Raw genomic sequence first — 22,019 nt, 5'->3', positions numbered from 1 at the left:
TTAAAAAAATTCTCTTATTAATTAGTAGTTTAACTGGTAAAAGGATGGATCGAACTTTATATTAATTTTCGCACTTTAATTATATCATGACAAATGATGATATAAGATGTGATACAAATAGGATAAATAAAATTAAACTAGGGTTGTTAATTGGATTACAGTTCATTATATTACGACAACTAGCTACCAATTTGGCCTTTGTCTCCTTGACAATTTCCATGGAGTATTTAAAACTAATTTACTCTATTTGGACCTTATTGATGTTGTATGGTATTGCTTTATGCTTTTTTTTTTTATTATTATTATTCTTCTCCCAAAAGGTTGAATTCCCAACTCGGTCTGACAAAGCATTTGGGAGGATGTAAAATGCCCCTGTCCATAAAGAATCTGCCAACTTTGTGCATAATTATATTCCAAGACTGTCGCTGCCGAATTGAAGTTTGAACATTGATCTCTTCTCTCAAATACTATCTACTAAATCAGTGAGCTAAACCTGTACAGACATTTTTTTATTCTTGTATTTTACTCTATAAGAAGAAGAAGAATTAAATTTTAAAATAAAAATATTTCCTTATTTTATTTTACAATTTCTCCCGTACGTGAACCAATTTATTAACTAGTAGTGTAAGAGTAGCTGGGATAAATGATTTAGTCTTAATGCATGGTATATAACTATAGATGACTAGGACATTATATAAGAGGAAATTGTTTTTAATTTGGCCGTCCCCATTTTTTTAAATTTTATTTTTTCAGTTTATAGTATTATAATTGCTTGCCTCGTGCAAATCAAATGTAGTACTCTCTTTTATTTATTTCATCGTTGTTGGTGCATTAGTTTTTTTTTTAAAAAGTAAAATTTGATTTCAAAGAAGTATAATTTGTTATTTAATTAAATTTTAAATGTACTTTTTATTGATTTTTTTTTTTATTGAACGGAGGAGTGTATTTACAAAATTTAGTGACTTCTCACAACAACTCTGATCTTTTGTTTCTCATAATATTCAGACTTCTATCTTGACCGACTTTCCTCAATTCGATGGGGATTCTCGATCATATATACTTTACCCCAACTACAAACCTTTTTGTTGCTTTAACTTAAGAGTTGTATGGAAGACCAATTAGAGTGGTTGAATGTTCTAATAATTGCTTTGTAAAGTGTCGTTTAACTAAATTGTAGTTGTAATGGTCCACTACTTCAATCACAAATATTTTAATGAGTGAGATAAAAGTTCAATAAGAAATATATGATTTGAATAATTGAATTGTGTCTATGTCAATCTTACTATCACCGTTCTAACTTCACTATTCTCTTTAAAATAGTCTTAATTGATTAAAGATCAATATATCCTCTCCTCTTTTCATATATTGATTATTTTACTTCAAGCAAACAAGCTAAGTTTGATAAAGTAATTGAACAACAATTAAAACTTTGTATGTAAATTACTATTTTTTTTTGTGATGATGAAGAAAACTTAACAACTATTATATAATAATTTATAAATCACACGTAAAAGAAAAATTACAATTAAAAAATCTATGCAATAAACTCCACTTGACATTATTTTGTAAGCACATAATCTTAGATCATATCCAAGACACTTTCTAAAGACAAAAGTAATTAGTTACCTCATCTTAATATCACAACAAAAGAAATAAGGTCAAAGGTTAATTAATCTCTTATTCAAATAAGAATGGCGATATAATGTATATCGTACTATTTTTAATTTGGAACTGTATTACAAACAAAATGCATGATATATATTATTAGAGTGTTTAGTAAATAGTTCAATGGTTTAGTGGGCAATATTTAAGGTAAGAGACTAAGGTTTGAACTTCGGCGGTGGCAGTGTAGGAATTATGTTCAAAGTGGGCAGATTCCTTGTGCGTGTGGGGGCCCTTTGGGGTAAGAGTGTTTAGTAAATATCTTATCAATTTTTAATTTATTAAATTAAGTGTTTGGTAAATAACTTTTTGGTTTAATTTATTGGTGTCAATAAACTAAAAATGAAAAAGAATAAAGTTGGAATAGCCTTTTGGTTATAGTTGATTTTTTTTTTTTTTTTTGAGTTCTACTGACTCTATTACAGTCTAGAGTAATGTTCATAACTACTTTCTCACTGAAGCACACAGAGTTAATGTCGCTTCCACTGAGGCTCAAATCCACAACATATGAGAGTGCAACCTTGGTGCCATTAGATCACAAGGTCTTGGCAATTGTTTTTCTTTTTAAAAGTCTAAATTATCCTGAGTAGTGGTTTTTTGAAACAAGTGAGTAGTGGTTGGTTATTGTAATGTTTATGTTTTTATTCAATTTTTCTTGAAAGTTACATTTTAATATTGTTGAATTATTATTATTATTATTATTATTAAAAACAAAAACAATTGTTAAAATAGTAAATAATAATAACAACTATGGTGTAGTATAGAGTGCACGGGTGTTTTGTTGTTCTTTAGTAATTGGGAGTTATGAGATTTAATATGCAATAACAAGCAATTGGGTAAAAGAACCAGAAAATCGGCATGCATGAAGCTAGCAACCCAACAACAAGTCATAAACACTAATAACTAAATAAGAAATTAAAGAACAAACATATATTAACAATAGACAATCACTAAATCCTTTGCAATCTCAATATATATTATGCATTTTTTTCCCATAGTACAATAATCACAAACAAAGCATCAAAATAGATTATACAATTTTTACCGAATAGTTATGCCGTGCATCTGTATGTACCATGCATGGTGCATACAGATGCAAAAACGACGTTGTTTTATTAAAAACGCGCGTCTCCCCTTTAAAAAAAAAAAAAATTCAGGTTCGATTCCTAGTAACAACATTATTTTGTTCATTCATTATGGAATTTTAGTTCATGGATTATGGAATTATAGTTCATCGATTATGGAACTATAGTTTATCAAGTCTGGAATTATAGTTCATCGATTCTGAAATTTTAGTTCATAGATTCTGGAATTTTAGTTCATTCATTCTGAAAATTTTAGTTCATAGATTAGATTATGGAATTATAGTTCATCAATTATGGAATTATAGTTCATCGATTATGGAATTATAGTTCATCGATTATGGAATTATAGTTTCGAACCTAATTTTTTTTTTTTAAAGGGGAGACGCGCGTTTTATAAAAACGACGTTGTTTTTGCATCCGTATGCACCATGCTTGGTGCATACGGATGCACAGCATAATTTGCCATTTTTACCCATATCCAAAAGATTCATGACATTTAAAGTCTTTTTAAATATTATTTATTGACTGTGAACATCTAATTTATGAAACGCGTTCCTACAAACTGTCAATTCATACTATTAGGTGGTAAAAAAAACTAACACAATTAATATAAAATAATTTAATTACATGATTTATTTTTATGTAATACTCCGTAGTATTTTTTTGAAAGTAATACTCCGTAGTATAATTGCATTAATTTGTTGGTTTACCAAATGATTATTTTTTAACATTTTGATTTGATTAAAACGCTATAATTAGTCAAATTTATCAAACTTTAACAGATATGCTGATAACCAAACACTTCCTAATATGTATATCAAGATCTCTCCTTGGCCTTAGTGCTCTCATGCTAAAATATATAATCACCCGTTTAAATCTGATTTTTTTAATCTGAAAATTTATGTCAGATACTTGCGGGCAGGATTAAATTAGGGGCTTTGGATTAAATAATCAAAAATTAAGAACCAAAAACTTAATACTGATATGTTTTATTTTTAGGAAATACGGATGTATACCAAAAATTTAGTAAGAATACATTAATTTTTATATTCATTAAGACTAATTTGTGATATATTCAAATATGTTAGTATGTCGGTATTTAGTTAGCTAGCAGGTATATAAACCAAAGTAAATAAGACACTGCACGTTTTTTAACCTAAAAGCCAAGATGATGAAATCATGAAAATCATTAGTCCTTTTTGCTAAGCAAAGCCAAAATTCATTATATTTTGAGGTGTGAGGATGCATATACAATGTAGTATTGAGAAATTGTAGAACTATGATGTTACTCTTAACTTGGGTATCACAGTGTAATTCATTGACTTAGCAGATGGGGTTAAATGCACGTGTATTTTAAGGGATTTGCTTACTTTGGACATAATCTCTACATTGTTGCTGTCTAGTTTTAATTTTTTTTTCAAATACTGTTTACTGAACCAATGAGTTAATCAGGGCTTGTTTGGTTCATTTCCTATAATCCTCTTTGGTCATATAGTTGCTTTATAGTAGGAGAAAATGTAACAATAATGACAAAATATTCGTGGGTATTCATGGAAATTTATGGTAGTTTAGTGATTGATTATTGATGGTGTGATAATGGGTATTCATTTTAGGATAATTGAGGTTTACGAGCAATCATTACAAAATAATGTAGAATAATGATTATTTATTGGAGATAAGTGTGTTGTAATTGTGAATATTGATCATATATATATATATATATATATATATATATATATATATATATTGACTAGTTTGAGACCTAACTCTCCCAGGTTTCAAGACTTACACACCTCCGATCCTTCCAATTAATCGTGTGAACTTTTTTGGTATCTTCATAATGTCCGCAAAGAAAGTTCATACAAATCATGTCAATGTCATTACAAACACTTACCAAGAGGGCCAGCAACTGCATGGTGTACGTGGGAATAGTGGCAAGAGAAGCTTGGACCAACACTCTCCTACCCACCATGCTGAGAGAACTAGCTTTCCAATTGACAAGTTTTTTCCTCATCGATCTTCCCTATTACTGAGGCAAAGGTGTCTTTAGACACCCGAGTTTGAAGAATGGGAATACCAATGTAAGATCCGAATTGACTCGTGAGAGAGATATTCACCACTTCACCAATCATATTAGTATTGGCTTTACCAGATTGATCTCATGATCTGAATCATCTATTATCTTCCAAACAAGTGGGACATCATCCCATCAAATAAGTTTAATAGTTTAAAGAGTGTTATTAAACTATATTTGTTTCAAAAAATATATTGTATAAAATTAACTATTATGAAAAGTTATTATAGTAAATGTTTTAAATTTTGACTTAGTTAAGTATATACTCCTTGTGTACCAAGACTATGTGATCTAATGGTACTTGGGTTGGACTTTCATTTAGAAGGTTGTGAGTTCGAGTTTTAGTTTGATTTTTTGTGTTTCAGTAGATTAAGAAAGTATATGAACATATACTACATTGTAATAGAGTGAGTAGCATTCAAAAAAAAGTATATACTCCTTGTGTGTCTTATTGTACCTGTCATGTTTATTTATTGATCAAATCAATTCTTTCTTATTTATTTATTTTCTTTAATATTTTTAAATATTTGTTAATATTTTTTTTCCATGTTTTATACATTTATACCTAAATATAGATAGGACGGTGTATTCAAAACAATTGGCAGAAACAATCAAAATTGCAACATAAGATAACAGCTGCATCGAACTAAGCTGTGAAAACCTTAACCAAACAGAAATCAGCCGTGGCTCCACTCACATATTTCCGTAGATTTTCCTTCAATTCACAACGTAAAGTAAAGGTCACACGCTCACACTCAACATTAAATAATCCGCCTTAGCTTGTCGTTATTACGTGCCCTATTCCCAGGATACTTACAAAAACCTCAACTAACGGCCATGGAAATCCCCGTTTGAACGAGCAAATATGGATCGGAAAACGAGAATCACAATTAAAAATGGCAACCGCGTTCAATTCACCCGAATCCTTAAATACCCCATGCATTCTCAGTCTCCCTTCTCGTACCCACCTTGTCTAACTACATCTGAAAACGAAAAAAGCTCATTTCTTTCTTCAATTCAATACCCTCCTCTGAAAAAAGATTTGATTTTGAGATCGAGGATTTAATTTAATTGTAGGTAAAGAACAGATCAGATCGAAAATGGGAGGTGGGTTTTTCTCATCATCGAAGCCTGGATCCCCTCTGAGTTTCCGGTCAAAATCACCGTCGCCGTCGCCGTCGCCGTCGCCGTCTCCTCCTCGCTGTTCGTTTTCCGAAACGCTCATGAAAGAAACGATTGCGACCGTAGAACCGATGATCCGGAAATGGGACCTTGAAGGGACGGCAACGTACGAGAGAATCTCCTACCTTTTCCGGGATAATCGGGTAGAGGCTATGGAGTTTCTGTGTTGCGTCAACGACTTGCAGCATGCTATGCAACTAGTGGCCATGGAGAATTCGAGCTCTGAGCAGCTCGTTATAGCTCATAACTTGATGCAAATCGCCATGAAAAGGCTTCAGAAAGAGTTCTATACTATTTTATCTGGAAATCGCTACTTTCTGGATCCCTCAACCAGGTGTTCCGGAGGAGGATCTTCGACGAAATCCAGTGTTTCAGATTTGGGAGACGATGCTTCCGAGGAAGATGAAGAGACAGTTAACCGAGCCGCGGCGGCGAGAGTTCCCGATACGGCGGTTGCGGATTTGAAAGCCGTCGCGGAATGCATGGTCGGAGCTGGATACGGAAAAGAGTGCATGAAGATTTACACCATAATCCGAAAATCCATCGTGGATGAGACTCTGTATTATCTGGGAGTGGAAAACTCGAGCACTTCCCAGATTCAGAAAATGGATTGGCAAACGTTGGACGAGAGAGTTAAGAATTGGCTGTCTGCCGTGAAAATCGCCGTGACAACTCTCTTCCTCGGAGAGAGGATTCTCTGCGGCGAGGTTTTCTCGGCTTCCGACGACATCAAAGAGTCGTGTTTCACGGCAATCACAAAAGACGGCGCGATGTCGGTGTTGGGATTTGCGGAATCCGTTGGGAAATATAAGAAGCTATCCATCGAGAAAATGTTCCGTTTTTTGGATCTTTACGAGGCGGTTTCGGAGCTATGGTCGGAAATTCAGTCCATTTTCGACTTCACTTCCACCGCCGCGGTGAGGTCTCAGGCAGTGATGTCACTCCTGAAGCTCGGAGAAGCCATTAGAGCGATGCTTACGGAGTTCGAGACGGCGGTTCAGAAGGATTCCTCCAAACCGCCGCCCGGCGGCGCCGTCCATCCGCTCACTCGATACGTGATGAATTACCTCGTTTTCCTCTCCGATTACAGCGGCGAAGTTTCCGAAATAATCGCGGACTGGCCGTTGTCGACAAACTCGCCGTTGCCGGAGGCCTACTTCTCGACTCCTCACCCCGACGACGACGATTCCGGCGCCTCCGCCGTCTCCGAGCGCTTCGCGTGGCTCGTTCTCCTCCTCCTCTGCAAACTCGACGGCAAGGCACAGATGTACAAGGACGTGCCATTATCGTACCTGTTCTTAGCGAACAACCTAAACTACGTCGTTTCGAAGGTCCGACAATCGAACCTGAACCTCATTCTCGGGTCGGATTGGATCTCAACCCACGAAGGGAAGGTGAAACAGTACGCGGCGAACTACGAGAGGATGGGCTGGGATAAGGTGCTGTCGTCATTCCCGGAGATTCCAACTGCCGACCCCGTTTCTCCGGCGGAAGCAAATGACTGCTTTACGAAATTCAATTCCGGTTTCGAGGAGGCCTACCGGAGACAGAGTTCGTGGGTCATACCCGACCCGAAGCTACGCGACCAAGTGAAGATTTCCCTTGCGAACCGAATAGTTCCGGGTTATCGAGATTTGTACGAGGAGCATCTTAGCAGATTCCGTGGCGCGGAATCAGTGGTCAGATTTACCCCTGACGATTTGCAAAATTACCTGTCTGACCTGTTTCACGGAATGAGTATTTCAGGCGGGAGCAAAGCTTCAAACCGCACTTCATCGCCGTCACCGTCAACATCGCCGTTACGCGGCCGTTGACGCTTTTATCCAAAGCAACCGACCATAGTATCTTGTGTACAATGTAGGACAAACAATAGAGGCAATGCATTAAAGAGTCGTATTAGAAAATAAAATATTAATTTTTTAATATTACTTCCGAATGTAAATACCGTTATAACTGGCTTTCCTTTTACTTTATATATTATTGTAGGTCCAACTGAACATTTGAAATGATATGAATCATGATAATTTTTTTCAATTTGAGTATACTAACACTAGTGAGACTCAATCCACAATTATTGTTTTTAAATTTTACTTTTGTGACTAATTGGGTCGTCAATGCGGGCTATTTATATTATTCATTAGGGATATGATAATGTATGCTAATTAAGATAAGTTCAACATTAAACTAATCATTAATGCCAATAATATCTGGTTCCACACTTCCACTGCTAAACTACGTTAGCAGCCATTATTGCATGCAAAAGGTTAAACGAAAACGACCCCCATATTGCGTAACACAATGATAAAGTACGACAAATTAAACCATAAAAGAAATGTGAAAAGAATGAAGCTTTTGATGCAAGTGGGACACCATTCAGTCGTGATCATTTCTTTAATCATTACGGAGCATTATTGTTTATTATATTCGATAAAATTGCATAATTACTATTTAAAGGTGTGTACATAATTTCATATATATTAGACAAGCAAGAATCTACCAAAGATTGAGTGGTCTAGCTTCTAACAATTTCAAACTCCGTCTCTAATTTTGCATCTTCCAAAAGTTGACGAAGCTGTTTGGAGAGTCAAATATAGTGATATTTCGAACTCTAATTTAACTTAATTAAGTTATTAAGGTCACATGATCGAACCCCGGTGGTGGAGTATTGACTCTTTAAACTGTAATAATTAAAGAAAGTATAAAACAGATACATACTACCTTGTAATAGAGTCAACAGTATTCAAAAAAAGGTCAGTAAGGTAGTTTAGCTTAACCAAGTCAATGCTTTCTTAATTGAATCCCACTTAGCCTAAACCACTTTAAATGTTGACATGTGTTGGTTTCGTGATTCGAGAGTAGTCACTCGGCGGGCCAACATAACCGATCGAATGAAAATGAGATGTAAAAAATGAATATAACAATAATTTTAACATGAAAATCAAAAAGTAAAAACTACGGGCTTTAAAATTTTGGACGGTGCCAAGCTAAAAATTCACTAATTTGTAGGTGATTTGTACATATAACATTATGTAGGGATGGAGCTGTCGGTCTCTCTAGAATGATGGAGCTCCCCGCCTTCTTTGTTCTTAGGCATTTTTTTATAGTAGATGGTGAGTAATTCATGGGTAGTTAATAGGATAATCAATGGGATTTATGGGTAATTAGGGGGATGTATGGGTAATAAATGAATATAATAATAATTGGGTAATAAATTGGATGTTATGGAGGGGTATTGGGTACATCATTAGTCCCTTATTTTTTTTTATCTCGCAAAGTATATTATATTGTCGCGTTTGAAAATCAACTTAATAGCTAAATTTTAAACTAGAATTTGCCGGCTCCTTTTACAAGGAGATGCAGTTGACTGAGTACCGATTCCTTTTACAAGCCTCCAGTTAATCCTAACATCAAGATATTTTTTCACGGCCTGTAAAATGAGTTGGCGCTCAGTTAATCGCGCCTTCTTGAAAAAGGAGTCCAGAAAAATGATGGTGTTAGGGTTGGCTGGAGGCCGGCTTGTAAAAGGAGTCGGCGCACAGTCAATCGTGCCTCTTTATAAAAGGAGTCGGGAAAAATGGTGTTATGATTGGCTGGAGACCTATAAAAAGAGTCGTCGCTCAATCAACCCCGCCTCCTTGAAAAAAGAAGTCGGGAAAAATGCTGGTGTTAGGGGTTGGCTTGGAGGCCTGTAAAAGGAGTCGGCGCTCAGTAACCACACCTCATTGAAATAGAAATCGGGAAAATGTTAATGTTAGGGTTGACTGGATGCTTGTAAAAGAAGTCAGCGCTTAGTCAACCGCGCTTCCTTGTAAAATGAGTCGACAAATTTTGGTTTAGAATTCGACTGTTAAGTTGATTTTGAAATGTGACAATGTACTTTCCTACGCCATGCTTCGCGAGACACAGAAAGTGAGGGACTGATGATGGATACCCAGCATGGGCAATCAGTCGTTACCACCTAGCAGGCAGTCGAGCATGACAGTCAAACTCAACAATCAGCACTTGGGATATAATCAATTAGCTTAGCTCCCTAATTATCTTTCATTTCCATAACCTCCCATCCCATTAATTGGAGCTTTTAATTCCATAATCATAGCCTTTAATCCCATAATTAGAGCCTTTTATCCAATTAAATATAGCACTTAATCTCCTTTGTTATGCATAAGTGCCGAGACCATATAAGCTTTCCTCTACCATGTACATGACCCTACGGGAAAAAGTGGGTGGTGAGAAGCAAGCAAGAGGGAGCTATGAGCTGAATGATCATCCACACCCGATGAAATATCTACAAAGTCACTTACAAAAGATAGTGAATTTTCTAGCTTGACACCACTCAAAAAGATTATTTATGATTTTTATCATTTGATTTCTACGTTAAAATTATTGTATCTATATATTTATTTTTTAGATTTTATTTCTCTTTCAATCGATTATATTGACCCGCCGAGTGACTACCTCGAATCACGAAACCATCAACATGTTTGTCTTGGTATTACTATATTGCCAATATTTATTAACTTGCTGCTGTTATGTTAATTTTGTTTATTATTTAATTTATTACTTAATGTAATATTAAAATTTATGTGATATTATCATGTAAATAACTTTAATATGTTTAGATTTTATCAATGATTTGAATGTATATGACATCATTTTTATCAGTAGAAATATTGATAGTATATTAGATAGCAATTGTTATATTATGGATTAGGATAAATTTTTGTATCGTGGACTTTGGTCCAAAACACATTCAATTAACGTATAATTAAAAAATTAATTACGTTCAGTTAATAAATTATGACCCTATTACAATTAACGTATTATATACCTATTACAATTAACATATTATATATTTTAATTTATTTACAGGTACATATTATGTTAACTGCATGTATATAATTTGAATGTCATTTTTTATAATTAACATTCAAATTTGTCAATGGTTGTGGAAATAAATTAATATATTATGTACTTTAATTTATTTACATGTACATAATGTGTTCTCGATGGTTGTGGAAATAAATTAAAGATAAGATAGGAAATTTTTAAATCATATTTGAGAAATTTGAATTCCATTGAAAATAGTTTCCATGAATCAAACACAATATAATTTACCAAGGACCTTGTGGTCCACTAATATTTGGTTGCTCTCCTCTGTAGAAGTCTAAGGTTTGAGTCTCGGTGTAGGTGTAGATTGTATATGTGAGTGTCCCTTCCTTTGTAATAAAAAAAAACACATTATAATTTAATTTTTCTCAAATTTTAATAATTTTAGTTCCCTAAAAAAGACTTTCGGCGAACCAAACGCCCCCTAAGTCTTTGGATTTTTTGACTACTAAGTACTAACACTGTAAGACAGGGAGCGTTATGTTATGCATCCGTGTTTACCATAAAAAATGACGTTGTTTTGACGTTGACTTAAAAAAAATTCCATAACTTCATAATTATACATCCAGAATTGCATAACTACACATCTATAAGTTCATAACTATACATCCATAACTTCATAACTATAAATCCAGAATTGTATGCATAACTACACATCTATAACTTCATAACTATACATCCAGAATTGCATAACTACACATCCATAACTTCATATATAACTATAAATCCAGAATTGTATAACTACACATCCATAACTTCATAATTACACATCCAGAATTGCATATAATTATACATCCATAACTTCATAACTATAAATCCAGAATTGCATAACTACACCATGCATAATTACATATCCATAACTTCATAACTATAAATCCAGAATTACATAACTACATATCCATAATTTCATAACTAAAAATTCAGAATGAATGAACTAAAAATCTAGAATGAATAAACATAATGTCGTTGCTGGGAATCGAAACTGGTTTTTTTTTTCTTAAGTGGGACGCGAATTTTTAGTCCAAACGACATCGTTTTTGCATCTGGTGCACACGGATGCACAGCATAATTTGCCGTAACACAGTAACACCTGCTGGACCATAGCCCTTTTGAAAGGGTTGGTGAAGAGATCGAGATTTCTGTTGGGCTACAACACAATATAATGCAAGGTTCTTATGGGGGCTTCAAAAGGTTCATTTAGCAATTCAAGCAATTATATGCCGGCAATTTATATCCTACACCACGGCACGCGTTGCATTATGCGCCCAGATGCAAAATGACGTCGTTTTAATTTTTTTTTTTTTGAAATTTTCCGCCCCAGTGAATGGCAGTAATTTTTTCTTTAAAAAAAAAACCCGCTGTTCAAGAATGCACATAATGTTATACTAGAATACACATAATGTTATACATGAATGTACATAATTATATAACAAAATATACATACTCTTTTTAAAAGATAATACACATAATCTAACATAATACATAATAAACATAAACTTTTAACATAATACACATCAACTCTTAACATAATACACACAAATTTTCTGATTCGGATGTACATAATTGTATAAAAAGAATGTACATAATTGTATAAAAAATACACATAACTGTATGAACCAATACACATAACGTTGTGAACAAATACACATAACGTTGTGAACAAATACACATAATCTCAGTAACTTCCTACCGCGCCTCCCAACACTACCCCAAAACGACGTTGTTTTGGGAGGCGCGCGGCGCACAGTGCTATGTGCGCCGTGGTGTAGGATATAACGATTGTTATAGGCCGCCTATTTATACATTTGAATACAAATCCAGCATCTGATCTACTAATCCAATAACAATAATTAAGAGCGGTCCAAATTTATGGCTCTTTAAGTCCATATCCAAGATAAGATATGATGTTGAGCACATAGCTAGATTTGATTTAGAAATAACAGATTAGTTTTGTGATTAATACAAAACCAAATTGTGATTAGTTTTCATTGAATCTCTTGATTCTATCCCCTTAGGTACATTTGCGTGTAATAGTAAGGAACTGAAGCTAAGGTGTAACACCCCGAGTACATGTAATATTTTTAAAGTCGTCAAAGAGAGCCAGGAGGATGAAACTTATCAAAGCTCACCAATTTTGTTGGCGTAAAATGGGCCTGCCTATAGGTCATGGTGGGGCCAATCATTATTGTGTGGACCATGGTTCACACAAGTTATATATATATATATATATATATATATATATATATATATATATATATATATATTCTAAAAAATCAAAGTCCATTCTATTTTTATTCCGGGATGGAATAGACAGACTCGACGAGTGTAACCTATTTTAATATCTCCAAATATTTTTATCAAGAGTTATAAACTTGAAAGAGCTTAGGTGGCATCTTTATTGTACTATTATATTGTAGTACGTCTCTGTTGACTAATAATCCGAATTTACACCAATGGACATTTTTTTTTTCAGTATTTAGTCTTCGTCAATGAACAACAAAGTGGTTACTCGTTAGGGTAATCAATATGTGTTATCATTACATAACAATGGAGTAGTTAGAGGACATCGAAAAATATTAAAAATATTAAAAATTATATGATATTTTATTGCAACATACCATAAAAAGAAAAAAAAAAGTTGTTCAAAATACTCTAGTACTCTACAGTGCATGTTTTAATTTGTCTACTGCAATTATTTAAAAAATGTATCACAACTATTGAAGTATTGTAGACAAACACTACAATTTATATATAGAACATTTAGTATATAAATTGCAAACATTCAATATATAAATTGTATATTTTGACTCAAGTCTACCTTACAAGGTGGATCCGGGTCCATGGCGTAACTGTTGGTCCTTCAATGGTTGCAGGTCTATGGGCCAAGTTAGAATGGCGTGAAGATGTTGCCCTTACCGTAATTGTGGAAACATGACTTTGCTGGTAGTAAAAGCTCTTTCCAAAAATCATTCTTAGAGCTCGCACCACCTATCTAAATGTGGGTGAAGACAGTATTCTTGTGATCCTAATTGACACTCAAATCGAAAAGGTCATTATGTAGCTCAAATTTAAAATCTTCTAATTATCAAATTAACTGTCCGACCAACTTGGCTAAGGTTACTTCAATGATTTCTAATACATGTGATCGAATTCTTCTTTGTGAACAAAATAAAACACGGGTGCAATTAAATACAAAATGTTAAAGCGCTGGCCACGAAAGGGGTGACTAAGTGGGAGTAGGATGATTTTTGTACCAGAAGGTCACGAGTTTGATTTTTGTCAACAACCTCGTAGTTGAACTCATTATATCAGGTCTTTTTAATGTGTTTTACCTCACCTGTGTGATTTATAAGTTATTACACCGGAGTTGAGTTTACGTAATAGACATTATCAAGTAATAATTACGAGTTTCCCAAAAAAAAAGTGGGGTAATTAAATCCATTAATTTAGTTAGGAGTTGTAATGGATATGTACAAATCAATTTTAGCCGCCAGAGTATAAAAATATATATTTTTTCTCCAATCGTCCAATAATAAACAATTGTACAATATAGTATAATATAATAATAATAATAATAATAATAATAATAATAATAATAATAATAATAATTTATAATTATAATGTGAATTAACTAATAAATATATCAACGATTAACAATTTCTAGTAATTAACTCTATTGGCTATCAATAGGTTTTGGAGTTAGTGGTGGTTGTGATGGATATAATCAATGTTGTACGTGAAGATATTTCCATTTCCATTGAATTTGTAATAATGATATAATGAGTGTATCTTGTACAGTGTTAGTTATTAGTATTTAGTCCTACGCATAATCTAATTAAGGTGATTTAAAATACTTCTTTTTACCACATTTTTAAAAATCTTTTAACATCCATCTTTGACGTGACTAAGTTTAAAGACTTAGGAAACAAAGAAGGTTGAATAATCAACACATTTTTCTTCTCCGAAAAAGTTGAATTTCCAAACACCAAGGGCTCCCGTATCCCGGTCTGATAGAGTATTTGGGAAGATGTAAATTACGGTGACCTAATGGCTCAGCAGATAGAGTCAAATGTCGATACTCACAAGGAATCTATCCACTTTAAGAGAAATCTCCACATTGTCACTCTCGAGGTTTGAATCTTGATCTCTTATCTCAAATACTGCATACTGAATCAATGAGCTAAACCCATGCGCACATCAACAGATTTTTCTTGTTAGAAAACATGATTATTTGACATTTTTCAATTCTTGCTAGAAAACACAATTTGTTTTAAATAAAGACAAATTAGATAATATATCTATCGGGGCAACACAAGTGTTGAACTGGATGCCCGTCATAATTCCACATGGCCTCTAGCTACATTATACTCGGCATTTAATTCTTTACCTAAAAAAAAAAAAAAGAATAGCAATTATTATATAGTAATCTATCTTATTATATTTTTGTTGGGGTGTTTTTTTTTTTTTTTTGTTTTTTTTTTTAAATTATTATAAGAAAGGGGATACTCTATATACAAACTACTTGCCTCAAAATTGAGGTTCGAATCTTTCACCTTCCACTTAAAGGAACAACTAGATACCCGTAGACCACAAGCCACTTGGTATTTTTGTTGGTGTTTTAAAATCATATCCTAAGGGTTCAATTAAAACAATTTGTTAGAATTATAGTGTATATAAAGTTGATGGCTTAAATATTGAATATAGATCGAAGTGTTGGTCCAATAATTAACACAAGATGCTCATGTCACTCGATGCTCATGTCAGTCGAAACAAGTTCAAATTAATAAGTTTATGGTATTACTGAAAGTTAGAACCCCTTACCAAAAATCATTTTCAGAGCTAGTCTTAGAGGGAGTCACCAATTGCATGCCATGTTTTCCTAGCAATAACTATTTGTTTTCTTAACTTTAAACTCCAAACTTGAGGATCTTCATTGTTTCTATCTTGAAGACGGGTGTGGAAGCTATGGTAAATCATGGAACTGGCCTCCTCGAGTGGGAGTTAAGTGTCAGACTGATCAATGGTTGATTTTATACTAATAATTGTAATATTGTATTGTGTTACAACGATTTCTAATACATATAAAATTTGAAGTCTTTGACCTCCTTGGACAAGAGTAGCCAAGTGGGGCCCCGAAGAATTAGCATATAGTTGGTTCGTCACTTGACTTAAACGTCATGACTGGAGGCGGTAGTGTGAGGGTTCGAATCTCACTGGAAACATGTATGGGAAAAAGGTCCAAGGATGTTGGAAGGTTTGTATTGGATCACTTGTGCATGCGCACAGGAAGACTAGGATCTGACCGGTAAGTTGATTGCGCGATTACTCGTGATTTACCTCCGTAGTGCCTTTGACTCTAGTGGCGGGGCGGAATTACCTAAATTAAAAAATAATAATAAAAAATAGCCAAGTGGGGTAATTAAAACCAATGATTTAGTTAGGAGTTGAAATGGATATGCATGTACAAATCGATTTGAGCCGCCAGGGTAGAATTTTTTTTTTCTCCAATAATAAACAATTGTACAGTATTAATAGATACCCAATATTTGAACACGGTTAAACCGCCTAGCCCCAAGCCAGTTAAACCACTTAAACCCGGTCGACCACCAAAACCCCGAAATAAATACTTCTTTATTATCCCATAAAGCTTCAAATATAAGTAGCCTTTATTTTATTTATCACCCATTAACTTCCCTTATTATCTAAACATAAACACCCACTAAATACCCATAACTACCCATAACTGCCCATTATCACCACCAATTACAGTACCTATTAATTACCTATTTACTATCTTTTGTTATCCATCCTATTTACTACCTTATTAAATGGCTCATTATGTCCCTATTGACAAGTCACCCAACGTACACTTCTTTTCTTTTTCTTTTTTTTTTTTTTTGAAACCCAACGTACACTTCTTATTGTTATAAAAGAAGGATGAAGAACAAAAAGTGGGGGATCATTCTTCCTCACATAAGAGGTCACTCTTCCCTATCACTCAATCACTCTTCCACTCCTACATGGGAAGACTCTCTCTCCCACATCACTCTTCCACTCTCACTAAGGTTCCATTGTATTAGAAGAGAAGTTCCATTACATGAAAGAAAGAGAGACAACTACATTCCTATATCATACACTCTATACAAATATCATGTACCAAAACGCCTACAAAAATAGTGAATTTAGGCTTTGCACCGCCCAAAAAGGCTCGTGGTTTTTCTTTCGATTTCCACGTAAAAATCCTCGTTTCATATTCTTTCTATATCTATTTTTATATTCTACTTCTAGCAGCATAAATTATCAACCTTTACACCTTTAGTTTTTCAGTGAATTCACCAATCTACCGGTTGTGTTGGACCCCCGTGGACTGCCAAAAATCCTAAAACCAACAAGTATAATAATAATTATTATAATAATGTGAACTAACTTGTGTGTGTGTGGGTGTATATATATATATATATATATATATATATATATATATATATATATATATATATATATATATATATATATATATATATATATATTATCAATCTTTACACCTTTAGTTTTTCAGTGAATTCACCAATCTACCGATTGTGTTGGACCCGTGGACTGCCAAAAGTCCTAAAACCAACAAGTATAATAATAATTATTATAATAATGTGAACTAACTAACTTGTGTGTGTGATATATATATATATATATATATATATATATATATATATATATATATATATATATATATATATATATGATCATATGAGATCACCTTTTTAGGTGAGATTGTGAGATTAAATCATGGGCATCAATTTAAAATTTTTTAATGGCTATGACTTGATAAGAGTTCAAGTTGAGAATTACTTAAAATAAATAAATGGGGTGAAATAGTAAACTAATATAGGATGTTTAAAAGAATTTAAATAGATAAAATATCAACACCATATTTATAGGAATTTTATTCATGGTATGAATGCAAACAATAACATCTTTGTGTATTGGTGTGTGCATTGATGTGCACTACTATGTGCAATCGTTTAAACATATACGTCAATATTTATCCATTTCCATTGCATTTTTTGCATGTGCATGTAATGATGATACAATGAATGAATGCATGTACTTTGTACAGTGTTAGTTGTTGTAGTTGTGTACTTATTAACTTTGTATATTCAAATTGCTCAACCTTTTTTTTTACTGATCAAGCTTCTCAGGTCTTTTATACATATACAAGAAGAGTGAAACGATTAATGTTTTATAAACACCACAAATGAAGCTATAAATACCATAATCATGAGATCGCCTTTACTCTCTCTTGTTTCTTCCGCGTCGAACCGCCTTCCTCAACGGTTGGCCTCATCATTGCCATTAACTCTCCCCTAATTGCCCTCATTACTCTATGCTATGTTCACTCTTCCGGATCCAAAACCCTTATCCCCATCACTATCCATGTGCAAGTTGATTATTTTTTGAAAAGCTCTAAGTAACATATGGACCACATTATTATCTTTTCATCAGTTAATACAGAGATTCAAACTGAGTCCAAGACATTTTGGGAAGGGTAATTTGATTATAATGAGTTGATTGGGGACTGGATTCTACCTCCAAAAATTCTCCACGGTCACTGATAATGAAGGATTTCCTTTCCCTAACGAGGGCTAGGAATTGAATGAGGGAGGGTTTCGAAAATGGAAAATGTACGTCCCCCCTGATTGCCATCCCTATCAGCCAGGATCCAATCAGTATATATATATATATATATATATATATATATATATATATATATATATATATATATATATATATATATATAGGGTCGCGTTCAAGGGCGAATAAGTGCCTAGGAGAGAAATGCGAACCAATCAGTGCGCGTCACGTGTCAACATTCATTGATCGGATGCACTTACTTTCACCGTGCACCTACTTTCGCCTACAAGTGCATGTAGTTTTTATCTGCATTTATTAATTGGGTGCACATATTTTCACCTATAAGTGCACCTATAATATATATATATATAGCTATAATCTTGTATATATTGAAGAGCATATATAATGCTTAATTTCTTTGGGATGAATTCCAATGGGCGCCTATATACCAAGCCTAGCTAACTAACAGCTCAAAACAATAATTAAAGTCATATATACACACAGACTCGTATAACCTTTACAGTGTGTGCCTGTTTTTGGCTATCCTCAATAAATTTATGTTCTAGATTTCCATCTACCTCCCTTCACGGTTCTTAAATGCCCCCAACCTCAAAATACCATCCATTCTTCTTTTTCGGTGACGGGAAACCAACAATCACTATGCAAGAATATGCAGCTAACAAATTCCGCCTTGTAACTCTAGCTGGCAAATGACCACAAAAAAGTCAGATAAAGGTAAATTAGCCAGGTCAATAGGTTGCTCTTACAGGGAGTTGAACTTGTAACCATACTTACCAAATCAACAGCCTAACCAACTTGGTACATACGTTGGGATTGCCCACAAAATACATCAATTCTGTAACTGGAACATAGTACAACCATTATTATGATTTCTCCCTCTTTAATAGCGCCTGCAAAGTTGCATCAATGCATATATAATGCCCCATGCATATAATCTGGTATATCATCGTCACATGTCTTTTCACATTCAAACTTATATATGTTGTCTGTTAGGTTAGCCTTGCTACCTTAAATAATTAAGTTTGTTAAGAATAATAAGGTTCAACTATCCTAATCTGTACTACAAGTATATATACATATAGGTAATTAGGTATGTATTCTCCTTCATTTGTCTAATTATTATTTACAACCCATTCTTGGTGGGAGTTGAGAGCTGAAACTTTTAAGGCATGGAGCCAACTAGCCAGCCAAGCAGGCTTTTTCCAAAGTCAAAATTGCAATTTCACACGAAAGTGACGATCGTAACACAAGTACCCCTTATAAATCCACTAAGATTTTTATCATCAAAACCCATCCAACAATAACCTTCTTCTCTCTCTTGGTTTGGTTTAATGCATTAATAATATATAGTTCAGATCCCTCTCTCCTTCGTTTTCCCATGGATTCCATTTCCGTTCTGGTAATCTACATTCTCCCTCTCCTCTGTATCTTCTTCTCCCTGAAGAAGATGATGGATCGAAGGACAAACCGAGCGTGTTACATTCTGGATTATCAGTGCTACAAACCGACGGATGATCGAATGCTGAGCACGAAACATAGTGGGGAGGTGGTTTTCAGGAACAAGAATCTTGGGTTGAGCGAGTATAAGTTTCTTTTGAAGGCCATCGTGAGCTCCGGGATCGGCGAGGAAACGTACGGGCCGAGGATGGTGTTCCAGGGCCGGGAAGAGTGTCCGGCGTACGAGGATGGGGTGTCGGAGATGGAAGAGTTTTTCCACGACAGCATTGGGAAGATGTTGAAGAGGCAAGGGATTTGTCCGTCGGAGATTGATGTTTTGGTCGTGAATGTCTCCATGCTTGCTTCCGTGCCGTCGTTATCGGCCCGGATTGTCAACGGGTACAAAATGAGAGAGGACATTAAGGTTTATAATCTCTCTGGCATGGGGTGTAGCGCGAGCCTCATATCTATTAACATCGTGGAAAACATCTTTAAAACTCGCGAAAACCTGTCGGCCTTGGTTATAACCTCGGAGTGCCTGAGTCCTAACTGGTATTCCGGGAACGACCGGTCCATGATTCTCGCCAACTGTTTGTTCCGGTCCGGCGGCTGCGCTATACTTTTAACGAACAAACCGGCGGTGAAGCATAAAGCCATGTTCAAGCTGAAAACCCTAGTGAGAACTCACCACGGCGGGAAAGATGAGTCCTATAATTGTTGCATACAAAAGGAGGATGAACTCGGGAAACTCGGGTTCCACCTCGGAAAAACCCTCCCAAAAGCCGCAACCATGGCGTTCTTCGACAACCTCAAAGAAATCGCGCCCAGAATCCTCCCCGTCCGGGAGCTTATCCGCTACGCCGCCCTCTCGTTCCTCCAAAAACTCCCGACAAACTCCGGAAAACCCGGAACCACCTCAAAACCGGCGGCCATCAACTTCAAGACTGGAATCGATCACTTCTGCATCCACACCGGCGGGAAAGCGGTGATCAACGGCATAGGGCAGAGCCTCAACCTGAGCGAATATGATTTGGAGCCGGCGAGAATGACGCTGCACAGATTCGGGAACACGTCGGCCGGCAGCCTCTGGTACGTGCTGGCCTACATGGAAGCTAAGAAGAGGCTTAAGAAAGGGGATAAGGTGTTCATGATTAGCTTCGGGGCGGGGTTTAAGTGCAACAGTTGTGTGTGGGAAGTGGTTCGAGATTTGGAAGATGCAAATGTTTGGGAAGATTGCATTCATAGCTACCCACCACAAACCCTAATTAACCCTTTCTTGGACAAATATGGATGGCTTCAGAATGCAGATCCTGCCAGCTTTTCTCTTCCAGATGACTATCGCGTCTCATGATTTTATTTTATTTTCTCTCTTTCAAAATTTTCATTTACTGCCTTTTTTGGTTGTCCAAAGATATCCCTCTAGCCGAAAGGTCTCAACGGTCAGCGCACTAAGTGATAAGGACTGGCCAAATGGTTTGCTCCATTCACATCGGGGATCGAACCCCCAAACGCATTTACTGCCTTTTACTTATTTATTTCGATTGTTTTTTCCCCACTTTCCCCTTTCATTATAGTATTGATTGATTGATGATGATAGTGCGCTAGTGGCCTGGTTATAAGTGTGATATATGGTGATTATAAATGTAAAATAATTTTTGATCATTTTGATGTTGAAACTGATGCTCAGTAAATTTATTATGCTTTACATTCTACTTTAGTTTTATTGATATTTATTTTTAGTTTGTCAAACGATCTGCGAATCGTGCTGGTTATGATACTGTTGCTAGGGGGCCATTTTCTAAGTCAAGTTGTGGAAAATGGCTTCATGCACCGCTTTGTCCATTAGGAATATTTTAGTTGATGATTTAATGAATTGATATTTTCCTTTCAAAAATAAATGTAAAATAATGGTTCGTTGGAGTGGATTTATTATTATATATCCTATATATGGTCAAAATAAGTGTCATATCGAAATATTATGAAAAATAAGTCAATAAATGTGATACTGTTTATTTAATCACATGCATGACTATGACCCGTGCATT

The 22,019-nt window shown here is 34.8% G+C and overlaps 2 protein-coding genes across 2 annotated transcripts; both read left to right on the top strand.

The window, feature by feature from the left end:
* Positions 1–5,639: 5,639 nt before the first annotated feature.
* Positions 5,640–7,976, top strand: LOC109193180 (exocyst complex component EXO70A1-like). The gene has a single exon (XM_019344030.1). It carries the CDS (start codon positions 5,922–5,924, stop codon positions 7,815–7,817), a length of 1,896 nt encoding a protein of 631 aa, XP_019199575.1. The 5' UTR covers positions 5,640–5,921; the 3' UTR covers positions 7,818–7,976.
* An 11,714-nt stretch (positions 7,977–19,690) lies between these two features.
* On the top strand, positions 19,691–21,669 carry LOC109192782 (3-ketoacyl-CoA synthase 12-like). The gene is made up of 2 exons (XM_019343487.1): positions 19,691–21,363; positions 21,488–21,669. Exon 1 carries the CDS (start codon positions 19,916–19,918, stop codon positions 21,323–21,325), a length of 1,410 nt encoding a protein of 469 aa, XP_019199032.1. The 5' UTR covers positions 19,691–19,915; the 3' UTR covers positions 21,326–21,363; positions 21,488–21,669.
* The last annotated feature ends 350 nt before the right edge of the window (positions 21,670–22,019 follow it).

This window comes from Ipomoea nil, unplaced genomic scaffold (assembly GCF_001879475.1).
Source record: "Ipomoea nil cultivar Tokyo-kokei standard unplaced genomic scaffold, Asagao_1.1 scaffold1834, whole genome shotgun sequence".
NCBI classification, from domain to species: Eukaryota; Viridiplantae; Streptophyta; class Magnoliopsida; order Solanales; family Convolvulaceae; genus Ipomoea; species Ipomoea nil.
This window is presented reverse-complemented; position numbering and strand designations above follow the sequence as displayed.

Bases quoted from the DNA above. Each gene is read 5' to 3' on its own strand.
- LOC109193180 (XM_019344030.1), top strand. From the start codon at position 5,922: ATGGGAGGTGGGTTTTTCTCATCATCGAAGCCTGGATCCCCTCTGAGT.
- LOC109192782 (XM_019343487.1), top strand. From the start codon at position 19,916: ATGGATTCCATTTCCGTTCTGGTAATCTACATTCTCCCTCTCCTCTGT.